General features: G+C 41.0%; 1 protein-coding gene across 2 annotated transcripts in view; it reads left to right on the top strand.

The window, feature by feature from the left end:
* Mnd1 (meiotic nuclear divisions 1) overlaps positions 1–27,344 on the top strand; it is a 67,677-nt gene that overhangs the window by 28,374 nt on the left and 11,959 nt on the right. Inside the window, exons 5-6 of one of the 2 annotated variants that reach the window (XM_059264765.1) lie at positions 8,830–8,904; positions 21,169–21,283. In XM_059264765.1, the coding sequence (XP_059120748.1) occupies positions 8,830–8,904; positions 21,169–21,283 (190 nt within the window). The remainder of the gene's footprint in view (positions 1–8,829; positions 8,905–21,168; positions 21,284–27,344) is intronic. The other variant, XM_059264766.1, reaches the window with a different exon arrangement.

The raw sequence follows: 27,344 nt of genomic DNA, 5'->3' as shown, positions 1-27,344 counted from the left end.
CCTGCCTCTACTGTTGACATTCTTATATGTGTTCTTTTTTGTATGTGCGAACAAATAAGAGAAAAGTAGATTCAAATTGGCTTGCATAATAGGATAATGGGAATTCACTATCTGATGTTAAGAAGTTGGAGGTAGCCTTCTCAAGGTTGACTACTTGCACCACACATTGTCTCAAGTCTAGACTGTCTTTGACATTTGGCTTTCCCGTTTTGGTTGTAAGCATAACTTACTGAGATTCCTAAGTCCTTCTCAGTGGTGTCCAGAGAATAGGTTGTCCCCTTCCCTCTCTCCCTCTCTCCCTTCCCCTCTCCCCCTCACCTCCTCTTCTTTCCTTTCCTTTTCTCCCTCTCTCTCCCTCCCCCTCCTTTTATATAAGATGAAATGTCAGCATGCCCCCTTCCCCAAGCAGGCTTCTGTCTATATCTCATTGGCTAAGTCTGAGTTAACAGGCTTATACTAAAGGGATGTTCTGGGAGCATCCATTCTTTTGGAGCACGCTACCACTGTAGTCTGAACAGAAACTGAAGCTCTGTTAAGAAAGAAAGACTGCTGGGCTGTTGTGGCACAAGCCTTTAATCCCAGCACCAGGAGGCAGAGGCAGGCGAATCTCTGTGAGTTCAAGGCCAGCCTGGTCTACAGAGTTCCAGGGTTGCCAGAGCTACACAGAGAAACCTTGTCTTGAAAAACAAAACAAAACGAAACGAAAAGAAAGAAAGACTGTAGAGGAGTAACTGAGAGGGTCTGCCTAATGACATCCATATGCATTTAAAAGTAAAACCTTTTAAGCTGTGTGTCCCAGCTGCTCAGGAGGCTGAGGTAGGAGGATCCTTAGATGCCAGCTAGACAACACAGCAAACGAAGCTAGCCTTTTAAGTTGAATGTTATTACTATTTCTCTATTGTCCCAGATAACTAAGAATTAAATACTGTTTGCAGAGATAGGGTGACTCGAATATTGGAGATGGGAGAAAGAAGTATGCAAGTATTTTATTGGTAAACGATTTGAAATAGTTTAAAAATAGTCAGTGATTAAAGCAGTTGAAATGCTTGAATTTGGTACCACTTTTAAGGCATCAGAGATTTAAGAAAATGTTTACTATTTGTTTGCTCTTGTGGTAGCTTCAGGCTAGGCTTCCAGACTTCCTAAACATGACTCTCCTCTGCTGTAGAAGCTTCATGATGAGGTTGAAAAGGATGACCCTGGACTAGCTATGAAATTCCATAGCCCATCCCCCAAACACTGTTCCCTGTTTCCTAGGAGATCCAGGCTTGGGAGAGTCATTCTCCCGAGTTATATTCCCCACTATAAGTCATCCGATCTGGAAAGATCCTCTCCACAAGACCTGGACCGTTGATGCCATGCCACCAGGTGGTGGCAGAGTGTCAGAATCACTCCTGCCATTAATTTCCCCAGATAACCCTCATTTCAATTTGTTTGCCCTATTTTGCCACCAAAAGATTATCAGTATTTTATAAATTTTAGTATTTCCATCCTAATACTGTATCTAGCTGCTCTGTATTTTATAGATGTTTCATAAAAATTTAACCCTGTTAGTTGCGTTTGTGTTTAAATTGAGCTACTTTTTGACCCAAGGGGGTGGTTCAAACTTACATGATTGCACCAAATCAAATTCAGATATAGGATCTTATCATTTCCCCAGTGTTTATATTTATTTATAACCATGACTGTCCTACATTATAATTATTGTTTTGTTTTTTTCTTTGTTTGTTTTGTTCTTTTTTTGGTTTTCGAGACAAGGTTTCTCAGTGTAGTTTTGGTGCCTGTCCTGGATCTCGCTTTGTAGACCAGGCTGGCCTTGAACTCACAGAGAGCCTGGCTCTGCCTCCCAAGTGCTAGGATTAAAGGTGTGTGCCGCCACTACCTGGCTCTAATTATTTTTAAACCCACTTAACTTTAGATTGGATACAAAACAATTTCAACTTTGAAATTTGTTGATTTTCATATTTACAAGGCTACACATTTACATTTTGACTAACCTCTAACACTTCAATTCACTACAAATGTTAGTTTGGTTGGGGTCATTGCCTATCTCCTAGTAGCACCAAAACCAAATTTAAATCTTAACAAGAAACAAATAAAAAGTATCGTGCACTTCCTAGGGCCCAGAACTCCTAACTCAACGGGGCGGCATACACTTGAGTGAGGAAAGCCATTGTAAAGACGTCAGTGCCTGTCTGTCTGGCTAATGCATGATGACCAACATCCACTAGGTTTTTATAGATAATTTTAAATTCATGCACTAAAGCAACTCACGAAGGACCAAGAATGTACTGGAGAGGAGGAACCAGCAGTAGGCCGTGCTTGGCTTACTGCCCGGCTCACTGTTCTTGCAGCACCATCGTCAAGCTTTCTTTCTTAAAAAGACGAGCATCATGAGGTGAGGTTTGTACCTGGCAGAAAACTGAACAAATACAGTGTTGCTGTCGTTGAACATTGGTGTTGCTAGGACTAGACAAGATGGTAAGGCTGTGAGGAGAAGCCTTAAATGAACCCATGTAAGGTTGGGTGTGAGAGCTAGTGCCACAGTATTGCCGGCTGACCTCCATACACAGCTGTGACATGCATGACCACTCATACACAGCATGAGCACTGTAATGGTTTTATTTTAGTAATGAAAAGAGATAGTATGGGACTGAGAGTATAACTTAGCTGTGGAGCGCATAGTTAGCATATTCAAGGCGTAGGTTCAATTCTCAGCACTATAAGAAAAGAAACTTGATCGATAAAAATGTGAAGATTGACTAAATATCAATAATTGAAATCAGTCTAAGAGGGTGGGTGACTCAGTGTGTAAAGCATTTCCATACTTTCACAAGGACCTGAGTTCAAATCTTCAGAACCCATGAAAAACTGGGTGAGATAGCACACATGTGTGATTCCCAAGAACCTACTACACAGAGATAGGCAGAGACATGCCATCCCTGGAAGCTCATGGGCATATAGCCTGGCAGAGGCAAAAGTAAACAAAGACACTTTGTTTCAAAGTGGAAAGTGAGGACCAACCCATGGTTGCTATCTGACCTCCACAGGAGCACTATGGCAAGAGTGTGCCCCTGGCATGGATGCACACACTTGTGCAATACACACATCATATATACACAAAGATTAGAAACATTAAATAGAATGAAAATAATGATGATTGACACTTTTCAACCATAAGATTAGCAAACTTTTAAATGTTTGCCAGTATCTACTTTGGGGGAACTTGCAAGGATTAGCCTATTTTATACTGCTGGTAAATCACAAAATTCCAAAAATATAAGTTAACATGTTACAACCAGTGGGATAGACATTATCACAATAAAAGAAAATAAGTGTAAGTAAGGTATGAAGACCCTGGGTTCAATCCTTGCAGTACTCCTTACCCCCTAAAAGCAAAGAATAAGAAGTAGGGACTCAAACAGGCACTTGTATGCCAGTGTTCTTCACAATGGAGGAGATGATACAGATGGCTATCAGTGACTATATAATATGTGGTGTACACAGAATACAATTTTGTTCAGCCTTTAAAAGGAGTGGAATTGTGGTATGTGCTATAGCACAGGTGGTCCTTGAAGCATGCTAAGTAAAATAAATACAAAAAGATATTTGTGGTTCCATTTATGTCAGGTATTTAGATTAGGCAAAAGCAGACCAGTAGTAAAATAATGGTTCCATGGGTAGAAGAGTAGGGAGAATGGATAGGTGGTGTTTGTTAATGAATCTTTTTTGTTTGGAATGATGAAGATGTTCTGCAGATGGATAGTGGCAAAGGTTGTGCAGCAGCCTGAATGTATTTAATGTCATTGAATAAAATATGTTAAATGATGCATTTTGCATTTCTTTTCCATAATTAAAATTTTTAAAAAGAAGTTGGAGAGATGGCTTAGTGGTTAAGGTTGGCTGCTCCTCCAGAAGACCCAAGTTTGTTTCCCAGCACCCACCTGGTGGTTCACAACTGCCTATTTATTCCATTTCCAAGGGATCCAAAACCCTCTTCTAGCCTCCGAGGGCACCAGGTACATAACATGATACACATACATACATGCAAGTACTTACACATACACATGGCCATGGTGACCCAGATGCTAGGAGGGTGCAGAGAAAAGGAATTGTCCATTTGTGGCTGTTGGGAATAGAAATTGTGCAGCCACTGTTCGAAGGCATTTGGGCATATTCTTATAAAGTAAACATACTTTTTATCCTGTGACCAAACAGTTGTGCTCCATGGTATTTACCAAGTGAGTTTTGTACAAAATCTGTACAGATGTTTGTAGTAGATTTATTCATGATTACCCACACGTGGGAGCAAATAGGGTGTTTACTAGCTTAATGGCAGAACAGACTGAAAGTTACCCAGATAGTAGAATATTATGCACTGATGAAAAGAAATTGGTTATTGTAAGCTGTAGGATGATTGGGTGTTCAGTGGGAATTCAGTGCAAATTGCTAAGTGAAAAAAGCCATTCTAGGAGAGGAAGGATAACTTGATGGGGCATAGAGAATTGTGACCAGGGAAACTATTCTGTATGAGACTTTAATGGTGAGTACATTCCCTAAAGTCCCCAGAGTGACAACACCAGTGGGCTCTAATGTACCATGGACTTCAGTGATGGTGATGTCAGTGTAGGCTCATAAACTGTGACCAATGTACCATTTGGTGTGAGATTTTGATAGTGAGGAGTCTGTGTATATGTAGAATTGAGGCACATGAGAAAATCTGTATCTGTTGCTCAACTCTCTGTGGACCTAAACTGCTCTGAAAAACAAACTTGTTTTTAAAATAATGTAGACCTGTTGGACTTGGTTGCACACGCCTTTAATCCCAGCACCCAGGAGGCATATCTGAGTTTGAGGCCAGCCTGATCTACATAGTGAGTTCTAGGACAGCCAGGACTTCATAGTGAGACCTTGTCTAACATAAAGAACGTGTGTGTGTGTGTGTGTGTGTGTGTGTGTGTGTGTGTGTTCTTTATGAGGTATACACACACATTCAAAATTTATCTGAAAATAGTGAATTGTAAAGCATTATACAAGGGTAATTTGGTTTACATTTTGAAATGTTACTTATACTGGTCTGTGTCTGAGTGTAAAGCAATGGATAGCACTTCCGAGAAGGTATGTGTGCAGTAGGGCCTCTGTATTTTTCTACCCTATGTCTTTACTAGGTGGCTTCCAATGTACTCAGAGAAGAGTATTGTGTTAGAGTCTCAAATCTAAATATGAAACCTGTTTTTTTCTTGTTATAGGTAGTTTTTACTGTTCCACCTGCTGCCATTTGTTCTGGCATACTAGGTTTTAAAAATTATTATCATTAGCCTTAGTGAAATATGGAAATGGATTTAGTATAGTATATAATTGATTCTGGTTCACTTTATAGACATATACTAGAATAGTTTGGTCTTTTTTGTTTTGTTTTTGTTTTTTGAGACAAGGTTTCTCTGTGTAGTTTTGGTGCCTGTCCTGGATCTCACTCTGTAGAACAGGCTGGCCTTGAACTCACAGAGATCTACCTGGCTCTGCCTCCCGAGTGCTGGGATTAAAGGTGTGCGCCACCACCCCGGCCAAGAATAGTGGTCTTTAAAGGAATCTTGTGGTGAATACCTTTTAAAAATATAAAATACAATCTTTTTAATTTTTTTTGTAAGTGTGGGCTTTTGATTTTAAATACAGAGATACTGAGATACTTTCTTGTTCAAACTACAGTATATAGTAGTTATTTGCTTTCTCTTAGAAGGTAGATTATATTTTCCCATATATTAATACTTTATTGCTTCAGTTGGGTTTGTTACTTAGAGAAAACAAAATTTTATTTAGATCAATATTTCTAAAAATTGTTGACCCATAACCAGTAGGATCAGCATCACCTGAGAAATTTATAAATGCAGATTCTTTGGACTATAACTCAGTGGCAGAATGCTTGCCTAGTGCTCAAGGAGTCGGGGATCAGAACCCCACCACTGTTCTATTTAGATGCTCAGGAGGTGGGAGCAGCAGCCTACTAAACATACAGTCCCTTATTCTCATGTGTGCCACTGCTTGAGAACTGCTGGCTCACGTGATCCACACACGTCTCAGCTCATTCCCCTCAAAGCCCCGGTTTCATGTAATCCCACAGGGCATATTAGGAACCATAGCCATATACTTCTAATAGCTGTATAGATCAAAACAAGCAAAACCTAAAAACAAAGCAGAATCCAAAGCCTGGAGGCAAACACAGCCTATCAAGAGCTGTGGCTCCCAGGGTATTTGGGGTGAGTGTCTGAAAACTAACAGGGACCGAGCAGCTCTTTAGCAGTGTCATATCCTATCATTTGCATCCTGTATTACCAAGATACTTAACATGACAACTTATGAATGCAGTAATTCATGTTTAAAGTACTGAGATCGGGGGCTGGAGAGCTGCTGGCTTAGTGGTTAAGAGCATTTGCTGCTCTTCCAGAGGACTGGGCTCCATTCCTAGCACACACTTCATATGGAGGCGCATAACTGGATGTGACTCTAGTCCAGGGGATATGACGCCCTCTTCTGGTCTCTGTGGGTATCTGCACATAAGTGAGAGACAAATAAATAAAAATAAAATACTAAGATATATGTATCTACATAAGATTATTATCAGAATTGGGGAAGTATTGAATGAGTTACCTTTCAAATGCTTTTAAGTTGTAAATGATTATAAGTAGACATGTACCTGGAGTGCTTCATTTTATATGTGTGTGTGTGTATATATATATATTATATATATATATAATATATATATATAATAAAACATGCTAATAGGTAGGGGATATATATATATATCCCCTACCTATTAGCATGTTTTATGTAATTATTAACTTTAAGGCTAATGTGTCTGGTTGTTTTATAAAACATTTTCCATGTTTTTAAAGATGTATATTATTTTAATTGGAGAATTTCTCTGTTCCTGAAATGAAGTGATGTATATATATTTAAAGATTATTTCAGGTGGGTCCTTCAGGGTGTTTTTAAACATGGAGATTTAAAAAAAAAATGCATTGCAATCTTTGTTATGAAGAACTCAATCTTGTTGCTAAATGTAAAGTCTTGAAGCTTGTTTTGGCTCAGAAACCCGCCGAATGTGTTCTGTTTGAACTTAGGAAAATAATGTCTGTAGAAGAGGCCCCGCTGCCCAGGTGATGACATCCGCTGGCCTGGAGCAGCTCGTACTCTTTCAGTAAAGGAAGTGGGCGGTGCTTCTGCTTGCCCCAGGAAAGCCACCGACTTTCTAAAGATACTCTTTCTGAATTTAAGCAAGACTGGTATTTACACACTAACCTCCCTCTCTACAGCTAGATTTATATCATGAAAAGTCAGCTCCTTCTCAGCTAACAAATTAAATTAATTACTTTCTAGATGTGTATGACTCCAGAGAGACAGAGGCATGGAAGATCTTTAAGAAGGCTTATCGCCACTCAAAACGAGTCTGAAATGTCTTAATTTATACTAAAAGATGTGGTAGAAACTGGGGGTTGGGAATTGTCCGTGGTTGTTTATTTACTCACAGACTCAGGTGAGAGTAATAATTGTGAGGGTCAGGTGTGCCCTGAAATTTGCCGGTCTTTTCTAGTGGTATGCTTGTGGATTTTCCATATTTACTGTTTGGATGACTTCCACATGGAACTTATCTGCTTTCTAAGCTGAGTAAGATGAATACATTAGTGAACTGACTAGACTTGGTGGCAGGTAACAGATATGTGAAGTGTGCAGTTCCTCTAGATGCTTTACTGGGGACAAATGGGATAGTACTGACTGACTGGAGAGGCACAGTACGAGTCTACACGAAACAGCCTGAGGTGTTCTTAAGAGACCTTAGTCAAAAGGGAAATGAAATTTGGATACAGATTTTTAAAGGAGATATTTTTGAATTTTCAAATTCAATTTCTAACTGAAGTAATGAGGTAGAAGTTGTTTGTGGGTAGAGATGGAAAAGCAGCTAAAGATTACATAAAGATGTTGAAGGCATATTACTCATAACTGGGTGTAGTGCCACACGCCTTTAATCCCAGCACCTGGACAGGCAAAGGCAGGCTCTTTGAGTTCCAGGCTAGTGAGGGCTGGTGTGAGAACTTGTCTCAGAACAACAAAAATTGAAAAAAAGTTAAAGACATTATTTTTTGATGAAATAAGAAGAAAGCATTTACTTTTTGTGCAGGCTAATTTTATGTCAACTTGACAGGCTATTTTTGTTTGTTTTTTGTTTTTGTTTTTGAAGGCAGGGTTTCTCTGTGTAACAGTCCTGAATATTCTGGAACTCACTCTGTAGACCAGGCTGGCCTCAAACTCAAAGAAATCTGCCTGCCTCTGCCTCCCAAGTGCTTGATTTAAAGGCATGACCCACCATGCCTGGACCATTTTCTTATTTAGTGATTTATAGGGGAGGGCCCAGACCATTGTGGGTGGTGCCATCTCTGGGCTGGTGGTCCTGGGTTCTATAAGAAAGCAGGCTGAGCAAGCAAGCCAACAGCACTCCTCCATGGCCTCTGCATCTGCTCCTGCCTCTAGGTTGCTGCCCTGTTGGAGTTCCTGTCCTGACTTCCTCCAGAGATGCATTATAGATGTGGAAATGTAAGCTGACTAAAACCTTTCCTCCCCAAATTCCTTTGGTTGTGGTTGTTTCATCATAGCAATCAACAGCGACCCTAGACACTTTTCTTTCGTTCTACTCTGAAGATTAATAATTTTCTTCAAATTAGAAAAATTGGTTTTCAGTGTGGCCTTTAATGGTTTTTCTAACATAGAGCTGAACCAACAGTCTGTTTCATTTTGTCTTCTTAGTAAACCATTTCATCTGCTTGATTCTCTCTCTAGCTGTCGGAGGGAAGCCAGAAGCACGCAAACCTACAGAAGAGCATTGAGAGAGCTAGAATTGGCCGGCAAGAGACGGTAAGTTTGTGTCTATAAACTCTTTAATAATATAAGTGTGTAGCAGCATAAACCCTGGAGCCAGACTGCCTGAGTCTGAAAATCTCCTAAATTTTGTTCTTAATTTTCTCAGTTGTGACATGGGGAATAATAAAATACAGTTCATTCAGTTATTTTGTGGATTAAGCTAGTCAATATTTGCAAAGATTTAATGGTACACAGAAAGCCCTATTAAATGCTTATGTACATATTTTAAGAATTGTAAAAGCTTTTGGCACATAATAGAAAATGATCAATATGATATTCTTGTGATGGTTATTCTTGGTTGTCAACTTGACTACATCTGGAATTAACAAAAACACAAGTGATTAGGTACCCATGAGGTATTATTTTCTTAATTAAATCAACAGAAGTGGGAAGATACACTTTTAATCCTGATCTTTTGAGGTGGGGAGATTCACATTCATCCAGGCCACACCTCCTGCTGGCAGTCTATATGAAGGACAGGGAAGAAGGAAGCTTGCTCTCCTTGCCTGCTTACCCTCACTCTAATTGGCAAGTCCATTCCTTCGTGGCATTAGAGCCTACTTCTTTGGAATTCCAGTATAGACCAAAGACCAGCTGAGACAACCAGCCTCATGGACTGAACAACTACTGGATTCTTGGACTTCCCCTTGATAGACAGCCATTGTTGGACTAGCTGGACTGTAGCTTGTAAGCCACTTGAACTATCATTTACCATCTATCTGTCTATCTAGTGATTATACCCAGAAGTGATTCCAGAGCAACAGAAGTATAAGGATGAATTATTTTAGTATCTAGAATAGGTTTTCCAGTTTGCAGACACCTACCGTTACTCTGAAGCCTCTCCTAGACACTTGGACAGTATTGAAAGCCCATGGTATGAACTATTTTTCAAACTTAAGGAAACAGATGCATCTGATTATCCCGATTTACCAATTGTGAGAGGCTACAGATTTGGTAACTCTCTATATATAAAAATTTTGACAGCTTCTAGAAAAATAAAGAAAATGATGCTAGTTGGTGGCTCCGAGCATCTCTAGATAACTGACAAAGGAAAAGAGTGTGCTCCGTGATAAAACTAACTAGCTTCTAGCATCTCAGAACACAGTGAAGGACAAAGAGCTCAAGCTGCAGGAAATCAAACCAAAGTCTTCTTTATAAGACTGGCTGAATTACACAGAAAATTCAAGTCCCAGCCTCTGAGGGCATTAAAGTAAGGGCATTTATTGGTAAAGAATGGGATCCTGGAACTTGGGATGGAGATATGTGGGAGCACCCTATTGAGGCTAAGAACTTTGAACCTTCAGATTCTCAAGGGTTTATCTCACCTGAGGAGGTAGTCGCTCCATCCTCAACAGAAAATGTACTCCCACCCCCACCCCTGAAATACTGCCTTTTCTGCCCTTGACTGAGGAAGTGAGTCCTTCATTGTCTGCTAAACCAGCAGTGATTTTTTCCCTTAAGGAGATGCTAGGCAAGATGACACTGATATCCTAGCTGCCTCTAGACCTATAACCAGACTAAAGGTTAAGTCGGCTCCTAGAGGGGAGGTAGAGAGGATAGTCCATGAGGAAGTGCACTACACTACTAAAGAGCTTAGTGAGTTTGCTCATTCATTCACACAGAAGTCTGGGAATATGTGTGGGATGGATTTTAAGGGTGTGGGATAATGGTAGAAGGACCATAAACTTGGATCAGGCTGAGTGAATTGCCGTGGGCTCACTGAGTGGAGAGTCTAGGTTTAGGATAGAAGTTCATTGCCGTGGGCTCACTGAGTAGAGAGTCTAGGTTTAGGATAGAATTCATTGCCGTGGACTCACTGAGTGGAGAGTCTAGGTTTAGGATAGAAGTTCATTGCCGTGGACTCACTGAGTGGAGAGTCTAGGTTTAGGATAGAAGTTCATTGCCGTGGACTCACTGAGTGGAGAGTCTAGGTTTAGGATAGAATTCATTGCCGTGCGCTCACTGAGTGGAGAGTCTAGGTTTAGGATAGAATTCATTGCCGTGGACTCACTGAGTGGAGAGTCTAGGTTTAGGATAGATCCTCTGTCAAAAAAAAAATGTGTCAAAAGTCTGTTTGAGTGGTTGGCTGAAACGTTTGTCAAAATATGGCCTACTGAAAAGGAAGTTGGAGATGTCTGATATCTCTTGTCTTAGGGTCGATGACGGGATTTTAAGACTCAGGGAAATTGCAATGCAAGAATGGATACACTGTCAAACCTATCCTCCACTATGGGAACACTGAGAGGACATGCCCTTCATGAATCCTGTACGACACAAAATGGTGAGGGGTACCAGCACATCTGACGAGCTTTGTTGTTGCCCTCCTCCTTGTGTCAGACTTTAGGGTTGGAAATGCTGTTGCTCAGTTGGATGAATTAAATTCTGTGGGTTTAATTGGGCCCCGAAGTAGCAGGGGCCAGGTAGCAGCACTGTATTGCCAAAGGCAAGATGATCGTAGTTATCATGGTGGGCAGCCCAGACAAAGCAGTGTCCATAATGGCCTGACCCATAATGGACAGCATGGGCAAAGTGATTTTTATGGTTGCATGACTCAAATGGACCTTTGGTACTGGCTAATCAATCATGGTGTTTTCAGGCATGAAATAGATAAAAAGTATATTGCATTTTTGTTTGATCTATATAAGCAGAAGAATTCTCCAACAAATGAAAAAGAAAAGCAACAAAAAACAAGGCTACATTGGATCGTGGCAAAAGGGAATCTCAGCCTGTTAATCAGTTTCCAGACGTGAGCCAGTTTGCAGACCCAGAATCCCTTGAGTGAAGGGGTGGCTAGGCTCCCCTGAAGAAAGATGTTGATAAAATACCTGGGTTTTACTGTTAGCCTTTCCCCAGCCATTCCCCAGAGGGACCTGTGGCCTTTCACAAGGGCAGCTGTACATTGGGGAAAAGGAAACAATCAGACTTCCTGGGGTCTATTGGATACTAGATCTGAATTGCACTGATTCTTGGGGGAGACCCCAAGAAGTATTGTGGCCCTCTGGTTAAAATAAGGGCTCATAGAGGTCAGGTGATTAATGGAGTTTGTGCTGAAGTCCAACTCACAGGTCTGTTAGGTCCCTGAACTCATCCTGTGGTTATTTCCCCAGTCCCAGAATGTGTAATGGGGAAAGACATACTTAAAATTCCCACATTGGTTCCTTGGCCTGTGGTGTGAGGGCTATTATGGTTGGAAAGGCCAAATGGAAGCCTTCAGAGTTGCTTGTGCCAAGGAAAATAGTGAATAAAAGACAATATCGCATCCCAGGAGGAGTTGCAGAAATTAGTGCCACCATCAAGGACTTGAAAGATGTTGGGGTCATGATTCCCATCACATCTCACTTTAGCCATCCTATCTGAGTAGTGCAGAAGACAGATAGATCATGGAGAATGACAGTTGACTGTCGAAAACTTAATCAAGTAGAGACTCCAGTTGCCACTGCTATACCAGAAATGGTGTCCTTTCTTGAGCAGATTAGCACATCTCTTCACACATGGTATACATTTATTGATCTAGCAAATGCCTTTTCCTTGGTACCTGTTGATAAAGAGCACCAGAAGAAATTGGTTTTCAGTTGGTAAGGCCAGCAGTATACCTTTACAGTTTTACCTCAAGGATATATAAACTCTCCAGCCCTGTGTCAGAACTTAGAAGGGATCTTGATCATCTGTCTCTTCCACAAAATATCACATTGGTGTACTGTATTGACGACATTATGATGATTGGATCAATTGAGCAGAAGGTAGCAACCATTTGGACTTATTCGTAACATATATGTGCCTCAGAGAATAGGAAATAAATCCAATGGAAATCCAAGAGCCTTCTACCTTGAAATTTTTAGTGAAATTTTTAGGAGTCCAGTGGTGTGGGGCATGGTGATATCCCACCACCAAGAAAGAAGCATCATGTTTAGTGGGTCTATTTGGATTCTGGGGACGGCACATTCCTCACTTGGGTGTGTTACTTTGGCCCATATACAAAGTGACTCAGAAAGCTGCTAGCATTGTGTGGGTCCTGGAACAAGATAAGGCTCTTTAGCAGGTCCAGGCTGCTCTACCACTTGGACCATATGGTTCAGCAGATCTTATGGTACCTGAGGTGTCAATGGCAGATCAGGATGCTGTTCGGAGCCTTTGACAGGCCTTTGTAGGTGAATCACAGAAGATACTTTTGGGATTTTGGAGCAAAGTTCTACCATCATCTACAGACAACTATTCTCCCTTGAGAGACAGCTCTTGGCCTGCTGTTGGGCCTTAGTGGAAACTGAATGTGTGGCAATGGGCTACCAAGTTACCATGCAATCTGAGCTGCCTATCATGAGCAAGCCATAAAGTAGGACATGCACAGTAGCAATCCATTATCAAATGGAAGTGGCATACATGTGATCAGGCCCAAGCAGGTCCTGAAAGCACAAGCAAGTTATATGAAGAAGTTACCCAAATGCCTATGGTTTCTATTCCCATTACAATGCCATCAACTGCCAAGAATGCACCTACAGCCTCATGGGATGTGCCGTATAACCAAGGAAGAGAAGACTAGGTTCTGGTTCTTTATGTTGTACAGGCATCACCCAGAAGTGGACAGCTACAACATTACAGCCCCTTTCTGAGACAACCCTGAAAGACATTAGCGAAGGAAAAATGTCATAGTGGGCAGAACTTCAGGCATTGCATATGGTCATACATTTTGTTTGGAAGTAGAAATGGCTAGATGTGCAACTGTTCACTGATTCATGGACTATATTCAATGGATTGGCTGGATGGTCAGGGACTTGGAGAGAGCATGATTAGAAAATTGGTGAGAAAGACATCTGGGAAAGAAGTACATGGATAGGTCTCTTCAAATGGGTGAAGGATGTGAAGATACTTGTGTCCCATGTAAATGCTTATCAGGTGACTTCAGCAGAGGAGGAGTTCAATAAGCAAGTAGATTGGATGACCTATTTTATAGACTGCATCTTTCCCTAGCCGTCCTAGTCACTGCTGAGTGGGCCCATGAACAAAGTGGCCATGGAAGTAGAGATGGAGGTTTTGCATGGGCTCCAGGATGTGAACTTCACTCTCTCAGGCTGACATGGCTACAGCTGCTGCCGAGTGCCAGATCAGCCAACAGCAGAGACCACCACTGAGCCCCAGATGTGGCACCATTCTCTGGGGTGATCAGCCAGTGACCTGGTGGAGACTGACTACACTGGACCACTTTCTCAATGAAAAGGAAAACAGTTTGTCCTTACTCTAGTTGTAGATTTGCCTTTCCTGCATGTAATGCTTCTACTAAAACTACTGCCTGTGGCTTACAGAATGCCTGATCCACCGACATGGTATTCCACACACTATTGCTTCTGACCAGGGAACTCATTTCACAGTCAGAGAAGTGTAACAGTGGGCCCATGGTTTTACCATGTTCTCACCATGCAGCTGGCCTTAGAGAAAGATGGAATGGCGTTTTAAAGACACAGTCACAGCACCAATTAGGTGGCAGCAGCCTGGAGGGCTGGGGCAGGTTCTCCAGAAGGCAGTAGTATATGCTTTGAGTCACTGTCCAATATATGGTACAGGATCCATGGGTCCAGGAATCAAGGGGTGGAAAGGGGAATAGTTCCATTCATTATCACCCCTAGTGACCCACTAGGAAAATTTTTGTGTCCTATTCCCACGACCTTCAGTTCTGCTGGCCTAAATGTTTTGGTTCCAGAGTGGGGAGTGCTCTTGCAGAGAGCCACAACAAACATTCCATTGAAGTGGAAGTTCAGACGTTACCTGGCCACTTTGGGCTTCTGCTGCCCTTAAGTCAACAGGCTAAGAAAGGAATAGCAGTGTTAGGAGGGGAAATTGGACTGCTTCACAATGGAGGTGAGAAAGATTATGTCTGGAGTGCAGGAGATCCTTGGATCATCTCTTGGTGTTAATTATGTCTGGTGATTAAAGTACAACATCTTAATCCAGGCAGGATGACCAAGGGCACAGACTCTTGAGGAATGAGGGTATGAGTCAGTCCTCCAGGAAAAGAGCCAAGACCTGCTGAGGTGCTTGCTGAGGGTGGAGGAAGGACAGTGGTAGCAGAGGAAGGTAGTTATAAATACTAGCTAAGGCCACGTGACCAGTTGCAGAAATGAGGATTATAATTGACATAAGTGTTTCTGTTGTAATTGTTAAGAATGTGTTTGTACAGATATTTCTGTTTTCTTTCCTTGATTTCTTTATCATGTGATATAACATCATTTAAGAGAATATCAGTGATTATCATATCTAAGTCTGAGCTACTGAAATGATGTCCATTGCCACCCATTCTAAATTCATGATGTATTTGTGGTTGTAGTTATCTGATGAAATATATAATGCATTTGCGATTGTATGTGCGATAGTTATATCATGTTAGGCATAATTACAGCTTGGTTATTGTTTGCATTTGGAAATTAAGCATACATAAAGAGATATTTTATGTCAAGCTGACAAGGGATGGACTTGTGATAGCTGTTCTTGGTTGTGAACTTGACTATATCTGGAATTAACTAAAATCCAAGGGGCTGTGTACACTATCACTATGTGAGGTCAATATGTGATTTAAGCTGTAGTTGTGTTTCTTTTATGAATTTGGGTGCTCATGTGTTTGGTGCATAGATGTTAAGAACTGCAATATCCTCTTTGTTGATTTTTCTTTTGAGTATGTAGTGTCCTTCCCTATCTCTTTGATTACTTTTTGTTTGAGGTCTATTTTGTCAGATATAGTGGCTATCCTGGCTTGTTTCTTAGATCCATTTGCTTGGGATATCTTTTTCCATCATTTTACCCAGAGGTGAATTCTGCCCTTGATGTTAATGGGTGTTTCTTGGACGCAACCAAAGCATGGATCCTGTTTTCGGATCCATTTTGTCAATGTGTCTTTTTACTGGGGAATTGAGACCATTGATGTTGAGACTTATCAATGAGCAATGTTTGATGATTCCTGTTACTTTATTTTTGGTTGTTTTTTCTTTCCCTTCTTTTGATTTGCTGGTCTGATATTATTTATTCCTTGTGTTTTCTTGGGTGTCATTAGCTTCTTCAGGTTGAAGTTTTCCCTCCAGCACAGTGGTTCTTAGCCTGTGTGTTGCAACCCCTATGGGGGAGTTGAGCAACCCTTTCACAGGGGTCACCTAAGACCATCAGAAAGCACAGATATTTACATTATGATTCATAACAGTAGCAAAATTATAGTTATGAAGTAGCAACGAAAATAAAATAATTTTATGGTTGGTAGTCACCACAACATGAGGAACTGTTTTAAAGGGTCGCAGTATTAGGAAGGTTGAGAACCAATGTCTAGTGCCTTCTGTAGGGCTAGGTTTATAGATTCATAACTGCTTAAATTTGGTCTTGTCATGGAATCACTTTCTTTCTCCACCTATTGTGATGGAAAGTTTTGGAGTAGCATCTGAGAGTCTCAGAGTCTCTCTAGGCCCTTCTGGCTTTTAGAGTCTCAATTGAGAAGTGGGGTGTTATTCTAATAGGTCTGCCTTTATATGTTATTTGGCCTTTTAATGCTCCTCCTTTGCTCTATATGTTTAGTGTTTTGATTATTATGTGATGTGGAGAATTTCTTTTCTGGTCCAGTCTGTTTGGAGTTTTGTATGCTTCTTGCACCTTGACAGGTACCACCTTCTTTAGATTGGGGACATTTTCTTCTATGACTTTGTTGAAAATATTTACTGTACCTTTGCTTTGGGCTTCTTCTTTTTCCTATATTCCTGTTATTCATAGATTTGGTCTTTTCACAGTGTTCCAGATGTCCTGGATCTTTTTTGCCTGGATTTTTTAGATTTAACATTTTCTTTGACTGGTCTATTCATTTCTTCTATCTTGTCTTCAATGCCTGAGATTCTTCCATCTCTTGTATTCTTTTGGTGATGCTTGCCTCTGAGGATCCTGTCTGAATTTCTCAATTTTTCATTTCCAGTTTTCTCTCAGTTTGGGTTTTCTTTATTGATTCTTGAACTGTTTTCTTCTTTCGTTCCACTGTTTGTGTTTCCATCGATTTCTTTAATGGATTATTAATTTCCTCTTTTAGAACCTCTAACATATTCATAAAGGCTATTTTGAAGTCCTTGTCTTATGCTGCATTTCTCATGGCCTGTTATGATAGGGTTACTGAGTAGAGACATGTTGTCCTGGCTGTTATTGATTGTGTTTTTACACTGGCATTTCAGCATCTGGGATTGGGAAAGTTGTAATTCTAGGTGCTGATATCTGGTCTTGTCTTTTTGGGGTGGATATTTTGTTCCCTGGTCTCTATTACTCTCTGTGGTTCTTAGGAGAGTGTGGTGTCTGTGTGTTGCCTTGTAGGGAATGCTTCTGAGATCCTGACAGGTATGGCCACTGGGGATTCCCTTTAGAATGTGTTTCTTGATATTGGAACCTGACACTTAGGGTGGAGCTGGGCTAGAAGTGAGATTGAGGGCTAGGAGGTCGCTGATGGGGTCACTGAGGGAGGAATACAGGCTGTGCCTCCAGGGTCTGCTTAGTCCCCTGGGAATGGGTGCAGAGAGGGAGGAGAGGCCAGAGCTGGTAGTCTGTTGGGTTTCCCGAAATTGCCTGCTAGAGTTGGGGGCTCAAACAAAAGGATGTGGGGAGGAGGGCAGTGTGGCAGCCTATAGGAAAAGATTTGTGTGATCTGCTAGAGATGGGGACAGACAGGAAAGGAGGCTGCAGCAGGTGGTCTGCTCCAGAGCTGGGGATATGAGACTAGGGGATTAGATTTGGAGAGAGGAGAGAGAGTAAAGGTCTGAAGATTGCCTACCTGCTTTCCTGGGAGGCAGGTTCCCAGGAAGTGCCTACAGAAGTTGGTCGCTATGACAGAGGGATGGGTTGGGGATAAGGGTTGGGGAGGCTGTAGGAGATCTGCTTGATCTGCTGGAGATAGGGGCAGAGAGGCAGGGTCTGTTTCTTTCCTTCTTGTGATATTAGATTTGGGAGCCAAGGCTTTGTGCATGCTAGGCAAGCACTCGACCACTGGGAAGAAAAGGATGACAAACAACTGAGCAAAATCTCTTGATTTTAACACTAAAAATCAGCACGAACTCTTAGACACTCAACCTCGGCCTCAGTTCCTGTCACTTGACTGTGAAAGGAAGCAATCTGAGAATGTTACATTGCAGAAAGGACCATGTCACAGGTTTACAGGAAGTTTGTGCTTCCACGTTACTTCAAATTTATTCTTTTATGTTAGTTTCCAGCATAGTCACAGATAGGGATTAGAAGATGGTAATTTCTGTAAACCATTTAAGGGAAGGGAAGCTCCAGGTATCACCTAAACCTGTTCTAACTTTTTCTGTAGTTGATAGAAGCACCATCAATGAATAGTGGCATTAGCATGTTTAGAAACTGAGCATGAGTCAATCCACTTAGCCAGTGTAGCTGTGGGTGGGGAGGAGCCTACCGTCAGGCCGCGGATGGAGCTTTCAGCCAGCAGAAGGGTACAGTAATCAGAAAGGCTCCTAGGGAAGTCTTAGCAAGTTTTCAGAAGTACCCACCCCCTGTCTGTTAGGGATCAGCCATGGAAAAGCTGCTGAAGAAGTCCCTAACACCAGGACATTGTCAGGAACTTTTTAAGTGCATTTTGCATGCCAGCAGTATGAGAAGTGACGGCAGTTTTGTACTTGAGGAACTAGAAGCATGAAGACACTAAATACCATGGTAGAGATTTTACTTCTGCGCTCACACAGACCTTCACACCTTTGCTTCTCCTGTCTTCTCTAGCTTTTTCTCCTCCTCTTTCTTCCACCGAAGCATGTTTAATCTGAGTGTAGACAGCAAGTAGTTGTGGTAATATATTGTGTACCCTAATAAAATTTGTCTGAAGATCAGAGAACAGAACAAGCCACTAGATTAAACATAGAAGCCAGGCAGTGGTGGCATACACCTTTAATCCTAGCACTTAGGAGGCAGAGATCTGTCCGGATGTCTGTGAGTTCAAAGCCACCCTGGACTACATGAGATTGACTCAGTTTAGGAGAGAAACAGAGCCAGGCAGTGGTGGCACACACCTTTAATCCCAGTACTTAGGAATCACATGCCTTTAATCCCAGCACTTGAGATTTCATGCCTTTGCTCGGGAAGTCACACGCCTTTAATCCCAGCACTAAGAAGGAAGTGATATGGTGGGCGGAAAAAGGTCTATAAGGCGTGAGGAGACAGGAACTAAGGCTTTTCAGCAGAAGCATCCCTTTCAGCTAGAGGCTCTTTCGGCTGAAGCCTTTCAGAGACATCCAGAGGATTTGTGGAACTGACGAAGTAAGACGTGGCAGTGGCTTGTTCCTTTGTCTTTCTGATCTTCAGGCAAATTTTGTTAGGGTACACGATATATCACTACAAGTAGTAACCATTCTGGCACATTCTGGTTAGTCTCAAATTTCTCTGAGCTGTGTCAGTATGGCATTTACTAATTATATGCACCCATTTACATTTAAATCATATACAGTTCAGTTTTTCATTAACGACCCTGTACTGGAATGTGCAGAATTAGGTTGTTCCCATCATGCAGTGCTCTGTTGGGCTTGTCTGCTCTAGAACATAACACTCTCTAGAAGAACAACAGCAAAACCAAAACCAGAGTACAAACAGAAAGTACAGGGTGGCAGGGAAGCCCTAGGCCAGCCCCATTCAGGCCTCTTGAACTTTGATTTTTGCCTTGTATTTATCTGAGAGTCTTTACCAGCATTTGATTTTGTGTGAGTTATTTTCTAGGTTCCACAAATGTCAGTCACACAGTCATAGCACTGTGACATCTCTGTGTTGATGAGGGCTCTGTCTAAAATGTCAAAGGGTGCCTGTTGGATTATGCTATTTAAAAGCCTTATTTGGTTCACCTTGAAAGAAAAATGGCAGGAGGCCATTTCTGATCCCTTTAAATATTTATAAAGGTTAATCATTTAAAGTTGAAAAAAATCTAGAACATTTTTTCAGACACCTTTTGAAGCATAATTGTTCAATGATTAATGTTGCCAGAAACTGTGACTCCCATGCATAACACAAGCCATGAAGTTACCCCAAAAGCAGTGCAAGATTTCTCTGATCGGTGGTAACATCATCATCCTTGAGTTCATCCATGTGTAACCATCTGTTCTTGCCTGTATGACTGTTGCATTCTACATATTTATTCTTATTTCATTATTCAATGTATAGGATTTCAGAGAAGGATGGGAATTAGGCTTGTTCTTACACTGTGTATATTTGTGTGTATACTGAGGTGTGTCCACTGAGGGATTGGCACCAAGACCTTGTGAGATACTAAAATCTGGATGCTCAAGTCCTTTCAAGTTAGACCCATGAGGGCTCACCAGGTAAAGGTGCTTGTTGCCAAACCTGACAGCCTGAGTTCACCTCCTAGGACCCTCAGGATGGAAGCTCCACACATACAGTACATGAATGAAAATTGCAAATTATATATGTCTATATATAATATATATGTAAAATATATACTTACATATAATTGTAATAGATGTCTATAAAATGGCATAATAGTTCCATATAGCTTATATAATCCTCATAATTTTAAATAATCTCTAGATTACATATAATTCCTACTACAACAGAAATGCTCTGTAAACATTTTTTCTATTGTAAATTTCAGAGACTGACACTGAGGGAAATTTCTGTACATGTTTAGTACAGGTGTATATGTTTTTCTTTTTTAGTATTTTTTGATATGTAGATGATTGAATCTGCAGATGCAGAACCCATGAATACTGGGAGCTGACCATATAAATATATCATGTCAAATACATAAGTGTTTTACAGAACTTATTACTTTATTACACATGAGATTTGTTGTGGAATAGAATATTTGTTTAACTATGTAAAGATGTGTTGCACTTGTTTATACTGCATTTGTGAAGATGTGTTGCTGTTTTACCTTGCCTGCCTAAGGCACCTGATTGGTCTGATAAAAAGCTGAACAGTCAATAGCTAGGCAGAGGATGAATAGGCAAGGCTGGTGGGCAGAGAGAAAAGGGGAGCCAGCTAGCTGGCAGACAGACAGACAGACACGGGGGAAGCAGGAAAACAGGGTGGACAGTACGTACATAGATGAGGTAAATGAGCCTCGGGTAGCACATAGATGAATAGAAATAAGTTAAGTTACAAAAGCTGACTAGAGACAACCTAAGGTGAGGTCGAGCATTTATAATTAATAATAAGTTTCTGTGTCGAGATTTGGGGACTGGTGGTCCAAAAAAGCCTGCTACATTATTTAGCCTAATTGCACATAAAATCCTTTACATCCAGGAAGAACGAGCCATGCTTATAAAAGAACTTTCTTCATTTCGGAACCAAAGGGATCAACTTAAGGCAGAAGTCGAAAAATACAGAGAATGTGACCCACAAGTTGTGGAAGAGATACGTAAGTTCTTACCACAATTGAACATCTTAATTTTGATAACAAGAGACTTGGCATGTCTAGTTGCCTGGAAACCACACTCTCACTCTCTCTCTCTCTCTCTCTCTCTCTCTCTCTCTCTCTCTCTCTCTCTCTCTCTCTCTCTCTCTCTCTGTGTGTGTGTTTACACACATACAGTCTCCTTTAAGACGGCTTCAGTGCTGCTGCTCACTGTGTCTGTGGTCTAACAAAGACACTGCCTCACAGTTGCTACTAAGGAGGTTCACAGTCCAGCCTTGAGTGCTCACAGCTTGGCACAGAAAGCATTTCAGAAGGAAGGCAGTGAACGGGATGGGACAGTCTAGGCCTAAGATAGTCAGGAAACTGAGAGGTCAGAGAAAGAGCAGTTTGGTCTCAGCCACCTCCAGTCTATGAAGAAATTGACCATTACCTTCTAAGAAAAGGATATTGTAAATACAAGCGCTTGCCTTATGAGTATACCAGTGATTTTCTTCCTTGTGTGTGGAGGTCAGAGGACAATTTACAGCAGTTGGTTCTCTCCTTTCACCATGTGGATTCCAGGGATCTGACTCAGGCGGTCAAGCTTGGCGGCAAGCCCCTTTACCCACTGAACCATCTTGCCTGCCTTCCTTCAATTTTAAAACAGAATCTTCAAAACTTGGTATTATTTATGTATTTATAGAAACCTAAAGTTAGAATTTTAAAAAGCATATTATAAAGATACAGCATTTAACTGTTTAGGAAAATATGTATAACTTTTTCCATATTTTTTCTATTTTAGCTTACTTTTGTTTAGGGCAAACTTTACCAAGTGTATCTTTTTAAAGATGTGACATAGCACATGACTGAGACTTTGACAAACCTGAGACTACTTGGTACTTTAGAAGTAGCCTGAGCATAGTTGGATTACAATTAAGGTGGCCTAGCACGCACATGTGCATGTGTGTTGTCTTTTGAGAAAAAGATCTCTCTATGTAGCCCAGGCTGGCTTTAAGCTAGAAATCCCCTTGCCTCTGCCTCCGTAATGCTGGGATTTCAGCACAGTCTGGGTCACCTGCCTAAGGAAACACCTATGAACATACAGTGGTGATCACAACACGGAAGATCTTTGTTGACTATGACTAAGAGGTATAGATTGTAAATACAAAAGGAAACACGTCAGCTAAGCAAAAAAGTGCTGCCATAGGGAAAAAGTTGTTAGATCAGAGAACTGCAGTCAGAAAGGAGCAGACCCGGTCAGAGGACGTGAGGGTCAGATTTTCTTTCTGGGAAAACAAAAGCTTTTTAGGAACTGCGGGAAGGTACATACATGATGGTCCTGAAAGCAAGTCACCTGAGAGTGTTGAGCCTGGGGAAGAAGCATGTCTGTGAAGCTCTTGAGGACCTTTAGGCTCACCACACAGCTGACATCTTGAACAAGCAGCCTTTCACTTCTAAGACCGGATGATAAGCAGGCCTGGCTTGCTGGTAGATACTGCCTCCTTTTTCTCCTGGTGTCTGATGTTGAAGTAGCTGTTGTAGTGCCAGATGTAGCTAAGCACTTTGTTCCACAGGATGGTGATGAAAAAATATGTGGCCAAACATGTCTCCCAAACACTGGATTTGCAGAGAATGACTGTCTCAGAGAGTTCTACTTCCATCTCTTCATGAAAATCTTTGACTGTAAAATTTTTAGATTCTAGAGAACAGCACCAGCAAGCTGGTGTGCAGTAATTCTACCACTTTTCCTTGGAGCAGCACTTCTTTGCTTGTAGGAGTCCAGCACTCACCTTTTGAAGGGTTCTTAGGTGGAGGAAAGAGGGATAAGAAATGATAGAAAGATAGACCTAGATGATGAGAAGAAAGACAGAAACACAGGATAGTCTCGGGAGGGCCTGGGTCAGTACCCACCAGCCTCGTCCTTTATTCAAAAGGACTTTTTATAATATGCCCAGGGGAGAGGCAAAAGACCTTCCCCTTGCAAGATCAAAGCACACCATATAGCAAAGTATAGACCCTTCCAAACACCTGGTAAACCTGCCTGTGGCCAAATCATCTCCTTGTGCAGCCCTGCTGGGTACAGCAAGCTCAGGTTCTCTGTTCTTGAGTAAGGTCTGACTAGGAAGCCTCTGTGGCCCCACGTTTGCTTCTCTTCCATTCTTTTCTTTATTCAGGAGCTGAAAGTGTTAGCCCTCCTCAGTGAGGAGTTACGATTTTCTACTTTGTAATTCTCATGGTACTGCGCCAGGTGTTTCCTTGGGCAAGTGACCTTTGCTGACATTACTTCTAGCTATCACTTACACACCAGGAGACTCAAGATTGAAAACATCGAACTATTGCCAGTTAACTTAGCATGTCCTGGAACAAGTTTAGGAATACTTATAAAAATCCAAAATCACCTAGCAAAAAAATGTTTGCTTTCGAAGGGTGGTTTTCGTGTCTGTGAATGATGCCCCAGGAGCGATAATTAGCATGTTTCCTTCCCTGTTTATTGTTGAACTAATAAAGTCTGTGAACCCTAAATATAAATGAGAGAGAGAGAGAAAGAGTGAGTGTGTGTGTGTGTGTGTGTGTGTGTGTGTGTGTGTGTGTATGTGTATGTATGTTTGGAATGTAGGCCAATATGCCAGTTGTGCAGAGACTAGGAAAATGTCACACACAGCAAACAGTAATCTGTCAGTCAGTGCTGGACCAGAGCAGAACCAGCAGGTCAGAGCGTTAAAATGCTTAGAGTTGTCCATAAGTTGGAAACTGAAGAGGCAGTATGAAAGATATCAAAGAGACCTATATCAGTTCTTTTTGACAGGAACACCATATTTGACATGAGAATTACACTGGATTAATAGCAGATTACTTTTTGCCAAAGAACAAATTAGTGTATTTGAAGACATAGCAAAGAGAAAAAGTTAAATATTAAACTGGCATCCATGATCTGAGGACACCCTAGCCTAACATATGTGTAATTGGACTCATAAAGGAGTGGAGTGCTTGCTGGACCAGGGAAATATCTGTAAAAACAATTGTTTTTGAATTTTTATGGAGTAGATTGAACTCTGACTACTGCCCAGTCCCTCCTCCCATGCAGTAGGTGCAGTAAATAGTCCTGAAAATTTCAGTGAAAACTTCAAATTCCACAGATCTAAGAACTTAAAATTGTTAGTAGCTAATGTCAGAAATCTCCTTATCATTAAATTTAAATAACTTTACTAGGTTCTAACCTCTAACCCCAAATACTAATGTGCTTTTTTATAATGAAGATTTTCATAGGATTTCAGCTATCAAGTTAGGGTAGGAAGAATTGGATTAAAGGATTATGTGTTTTATAAATTGATTTTAATAGGATTTAGCTCTTAATAGCAAGCTCTCATAGCCACATTACAACACTCGGGCTTATCCTGGCTGTCCATGATCCGTGTGGAACACACTTTCCTGATAATAGTTCACATAGACATGCTTATATATTTTCTCTTTCTTAAAATAATGCCTGCAGGAAATATTTGTAGTTCATCATTTCAATGTGATGATTGATTTATTAACAAGTTTAATTGTAAATAACCAGGGAAGTGAGAAGTCAAAGCAATCATTTTATATAATACTACTTTTAGCCACTTGAACCATTATTTGAACAAGACTAGATAAAACTAGTGGTAGAAACTGAATTCTCATAAAAATACTTGAAAGTAAGTCAGGCTTGGTGGCACATGCCTGTAATCCCAGTTATTTAGGAGGCAGAGGCATAAAGATTGAAAGTTCAAGACCAGCCTAGGCAACTTAAACCCTGTGGTTTTTTTTGTTTTTTGTTTTTCTTTTTTTTCCTTGGGGGCTGGATGTTGAAGCAGGGTTTCTCTGTGTAGCCCTGGCTGTCCTGGAACTCGCTCTATATATCAGTCTGTCCTTGAACTCAGAGATTCACTTGCCTCTGCCTCCTGAGTTCTAGAATTAAAGGCATGTGCCACCACCACCACTGGCTGGCTGCCACATTATATTTTAAATGTGCAGTTTTGTATTAAAAAATTGTAAGACATGCAAAGAAACAAGAAAATGTACCCTACAAGCCACGACTAAAGTGCTCAGTAGACACTGTTCTGAAGAAGCACTGTTGGGCTTATTAGACAAAAATTTTAGTGAACTGTTTCAAAAAAAAAAAAACATGGTCACCAAAGGACGCGTGTCCAAAAAAATAAAGGCAGGCCTAAGGATAGTTCACAGAGTAGATAATGTTAATGGAGAAATAGAAATCAGGCCAAAAGAGCCAAGTAGGAATCTGGAGTTTAAAACCGCAACAAAGAAGTGAAGTCAGAGTGGTTAAGCAGAGGTTGGAGCCAGCTGAAGAAAGAACCAACAGGATAGAAGGTAGTTCAGTAGACATGTCCTGAATCTAGGAAGAATCAACAGAATGGAAGTTAGTTCAGTAGACATATTCTGAGTCTAGGAAGAACCAACAGAATGGAAGGTAGTTCAGTAGACATGTCCTGAGTCTAGGAAGAACCAACAGAATGGAAGGTAGTTTAGTAGACATGTCCTGAGTCTAGGAGAGCCAACAGGATGGAAGGTGGTTCAGTAGACATGTCCTGAGTCTAGGAAGAACCAATGAGGAAACATGTCCAGTTCCTGAGACCTGTAGAACATTATGATCAAATTGTCCTAATTAAGGACAATTTGGAAAGTAGTAAGAAAGAAACAAGGGATCTTCACTAAAATTAACTGCTTGTTTCTATTTAGAAAATATAGAAGCCAAAAGCACCGAAGGAGGACATATTCAAAATACTGAAGGAAAACTGTCCATCAAGATTTCTATATCCAGGGATAACAGGCAAAATAAAAGATCCTCAAGTGAACAACTACTAGCTTACACTTGACACTGGAACATAGTTTGGTCAATATGAAGAACTAAATCAGCAGTGAAGGCTATTGGTTAAGTAAATAGACAATAGACATAGTTTTTGTCTATTTACTTTTCTGATTTAGGAGACAGCTGTATAAGGCAGCAATGTCTGTAAACAACCACGTGTATAGAAGATACAGTCTGTGGCAGTACTAGCATTATTTGGAGGGTGGAAATGGTGTTCTATAGCAGAGAGAACTTTCTATGGAAATTAAGTTGATATTTATCTGAATGTTCTGTATTTATCTGAATAGAATGTTATAAGTTCAGACATTAGTGGCAGTCCTCAGGATAGTCACCAAAAGATAACAAAACTACTCCCAAAATACACGGTACAAGAAACAGCAGGAGAGGGGAGGGGTGACATTTCTTTCATATTTTCCTGGCATGCAAAAACCTGAGTTTCATTCTCAGTTTTCCTTGCTATTTTAGAGTGCAGAAATTTGAGGAAGGGAGGGAGAACGACAGAGAAACTTTAAATAACTCTTCTTAACACAAACATTAGTTTTGGAAAAATTGAAGGACAAAAGGGACATTTGACATAGTGCATTAGTTCCTTTCTGTTGCTATGATGAACACCATGACCAAAAACAGCTTATGAATGAAAGAGTTTACCTTGGCTTGTGGTTCCAGAGGGAGAGTCCATAATAGCGAGGGAGGCGTGGCAGCAGGCTGGCCGAGTGCACATGTCACTACACACAGAAACAAAGTGATGAACTGGAAGTGGGGTGAGGTTATAAACTCCCAAAGTCCACCCCCCACACCCACAGTGATGTAATTCCTCCAGCAAGGCTCCACTTTCTAAAGGTTCCACAACCTCCTCAAACAGCGCCGCCCGCTGGGGACCAAGTGTTCAGATATGAGAGATTATGAGGGACATTTCTCTCCCAAACCACCACATGGGAAATGACAAAATGTCATGTAAATCATATCATAATTATACTAAGTGAAAATGGCTTGTTTTCCAATTAAAAGGCTAGGAAGGCCAAAATTGAAGGAAACAAGTAAACTAATTATACACCACCTACAAGAGACTCATATTTAAAGACTAAAATATGTCGAAAGTAAAAGGCTAGAGGAAGACTTGCAAACAGTAATTGAAAGGGGTCATGGCAGCTGAACTAAGAGCAAAGAAAATAGACTCTGAGATGAGTTATTACTAGTGTGGAAAGTGCAGTCTATGATGATGATGAAGGGTCA

This window comes from Peromyscus eremicus, chromosome 6, assembly GCF_949786415.1.
Source record: "Peromyscus eremicus chromosome 6, PerEre_H2_v1, whole genome shotgun sequence".
In the NCBI taxonomy this organism is placed as follows: Eukaryota; Metazoa; Chordata; class Mammalia; order Rodentia; family Cricetidae; genus Peromyscus; species Peromyscus eremicus.
This window is presented reverse-complemented; position numbering and strand designations above follow the sequence as displayed.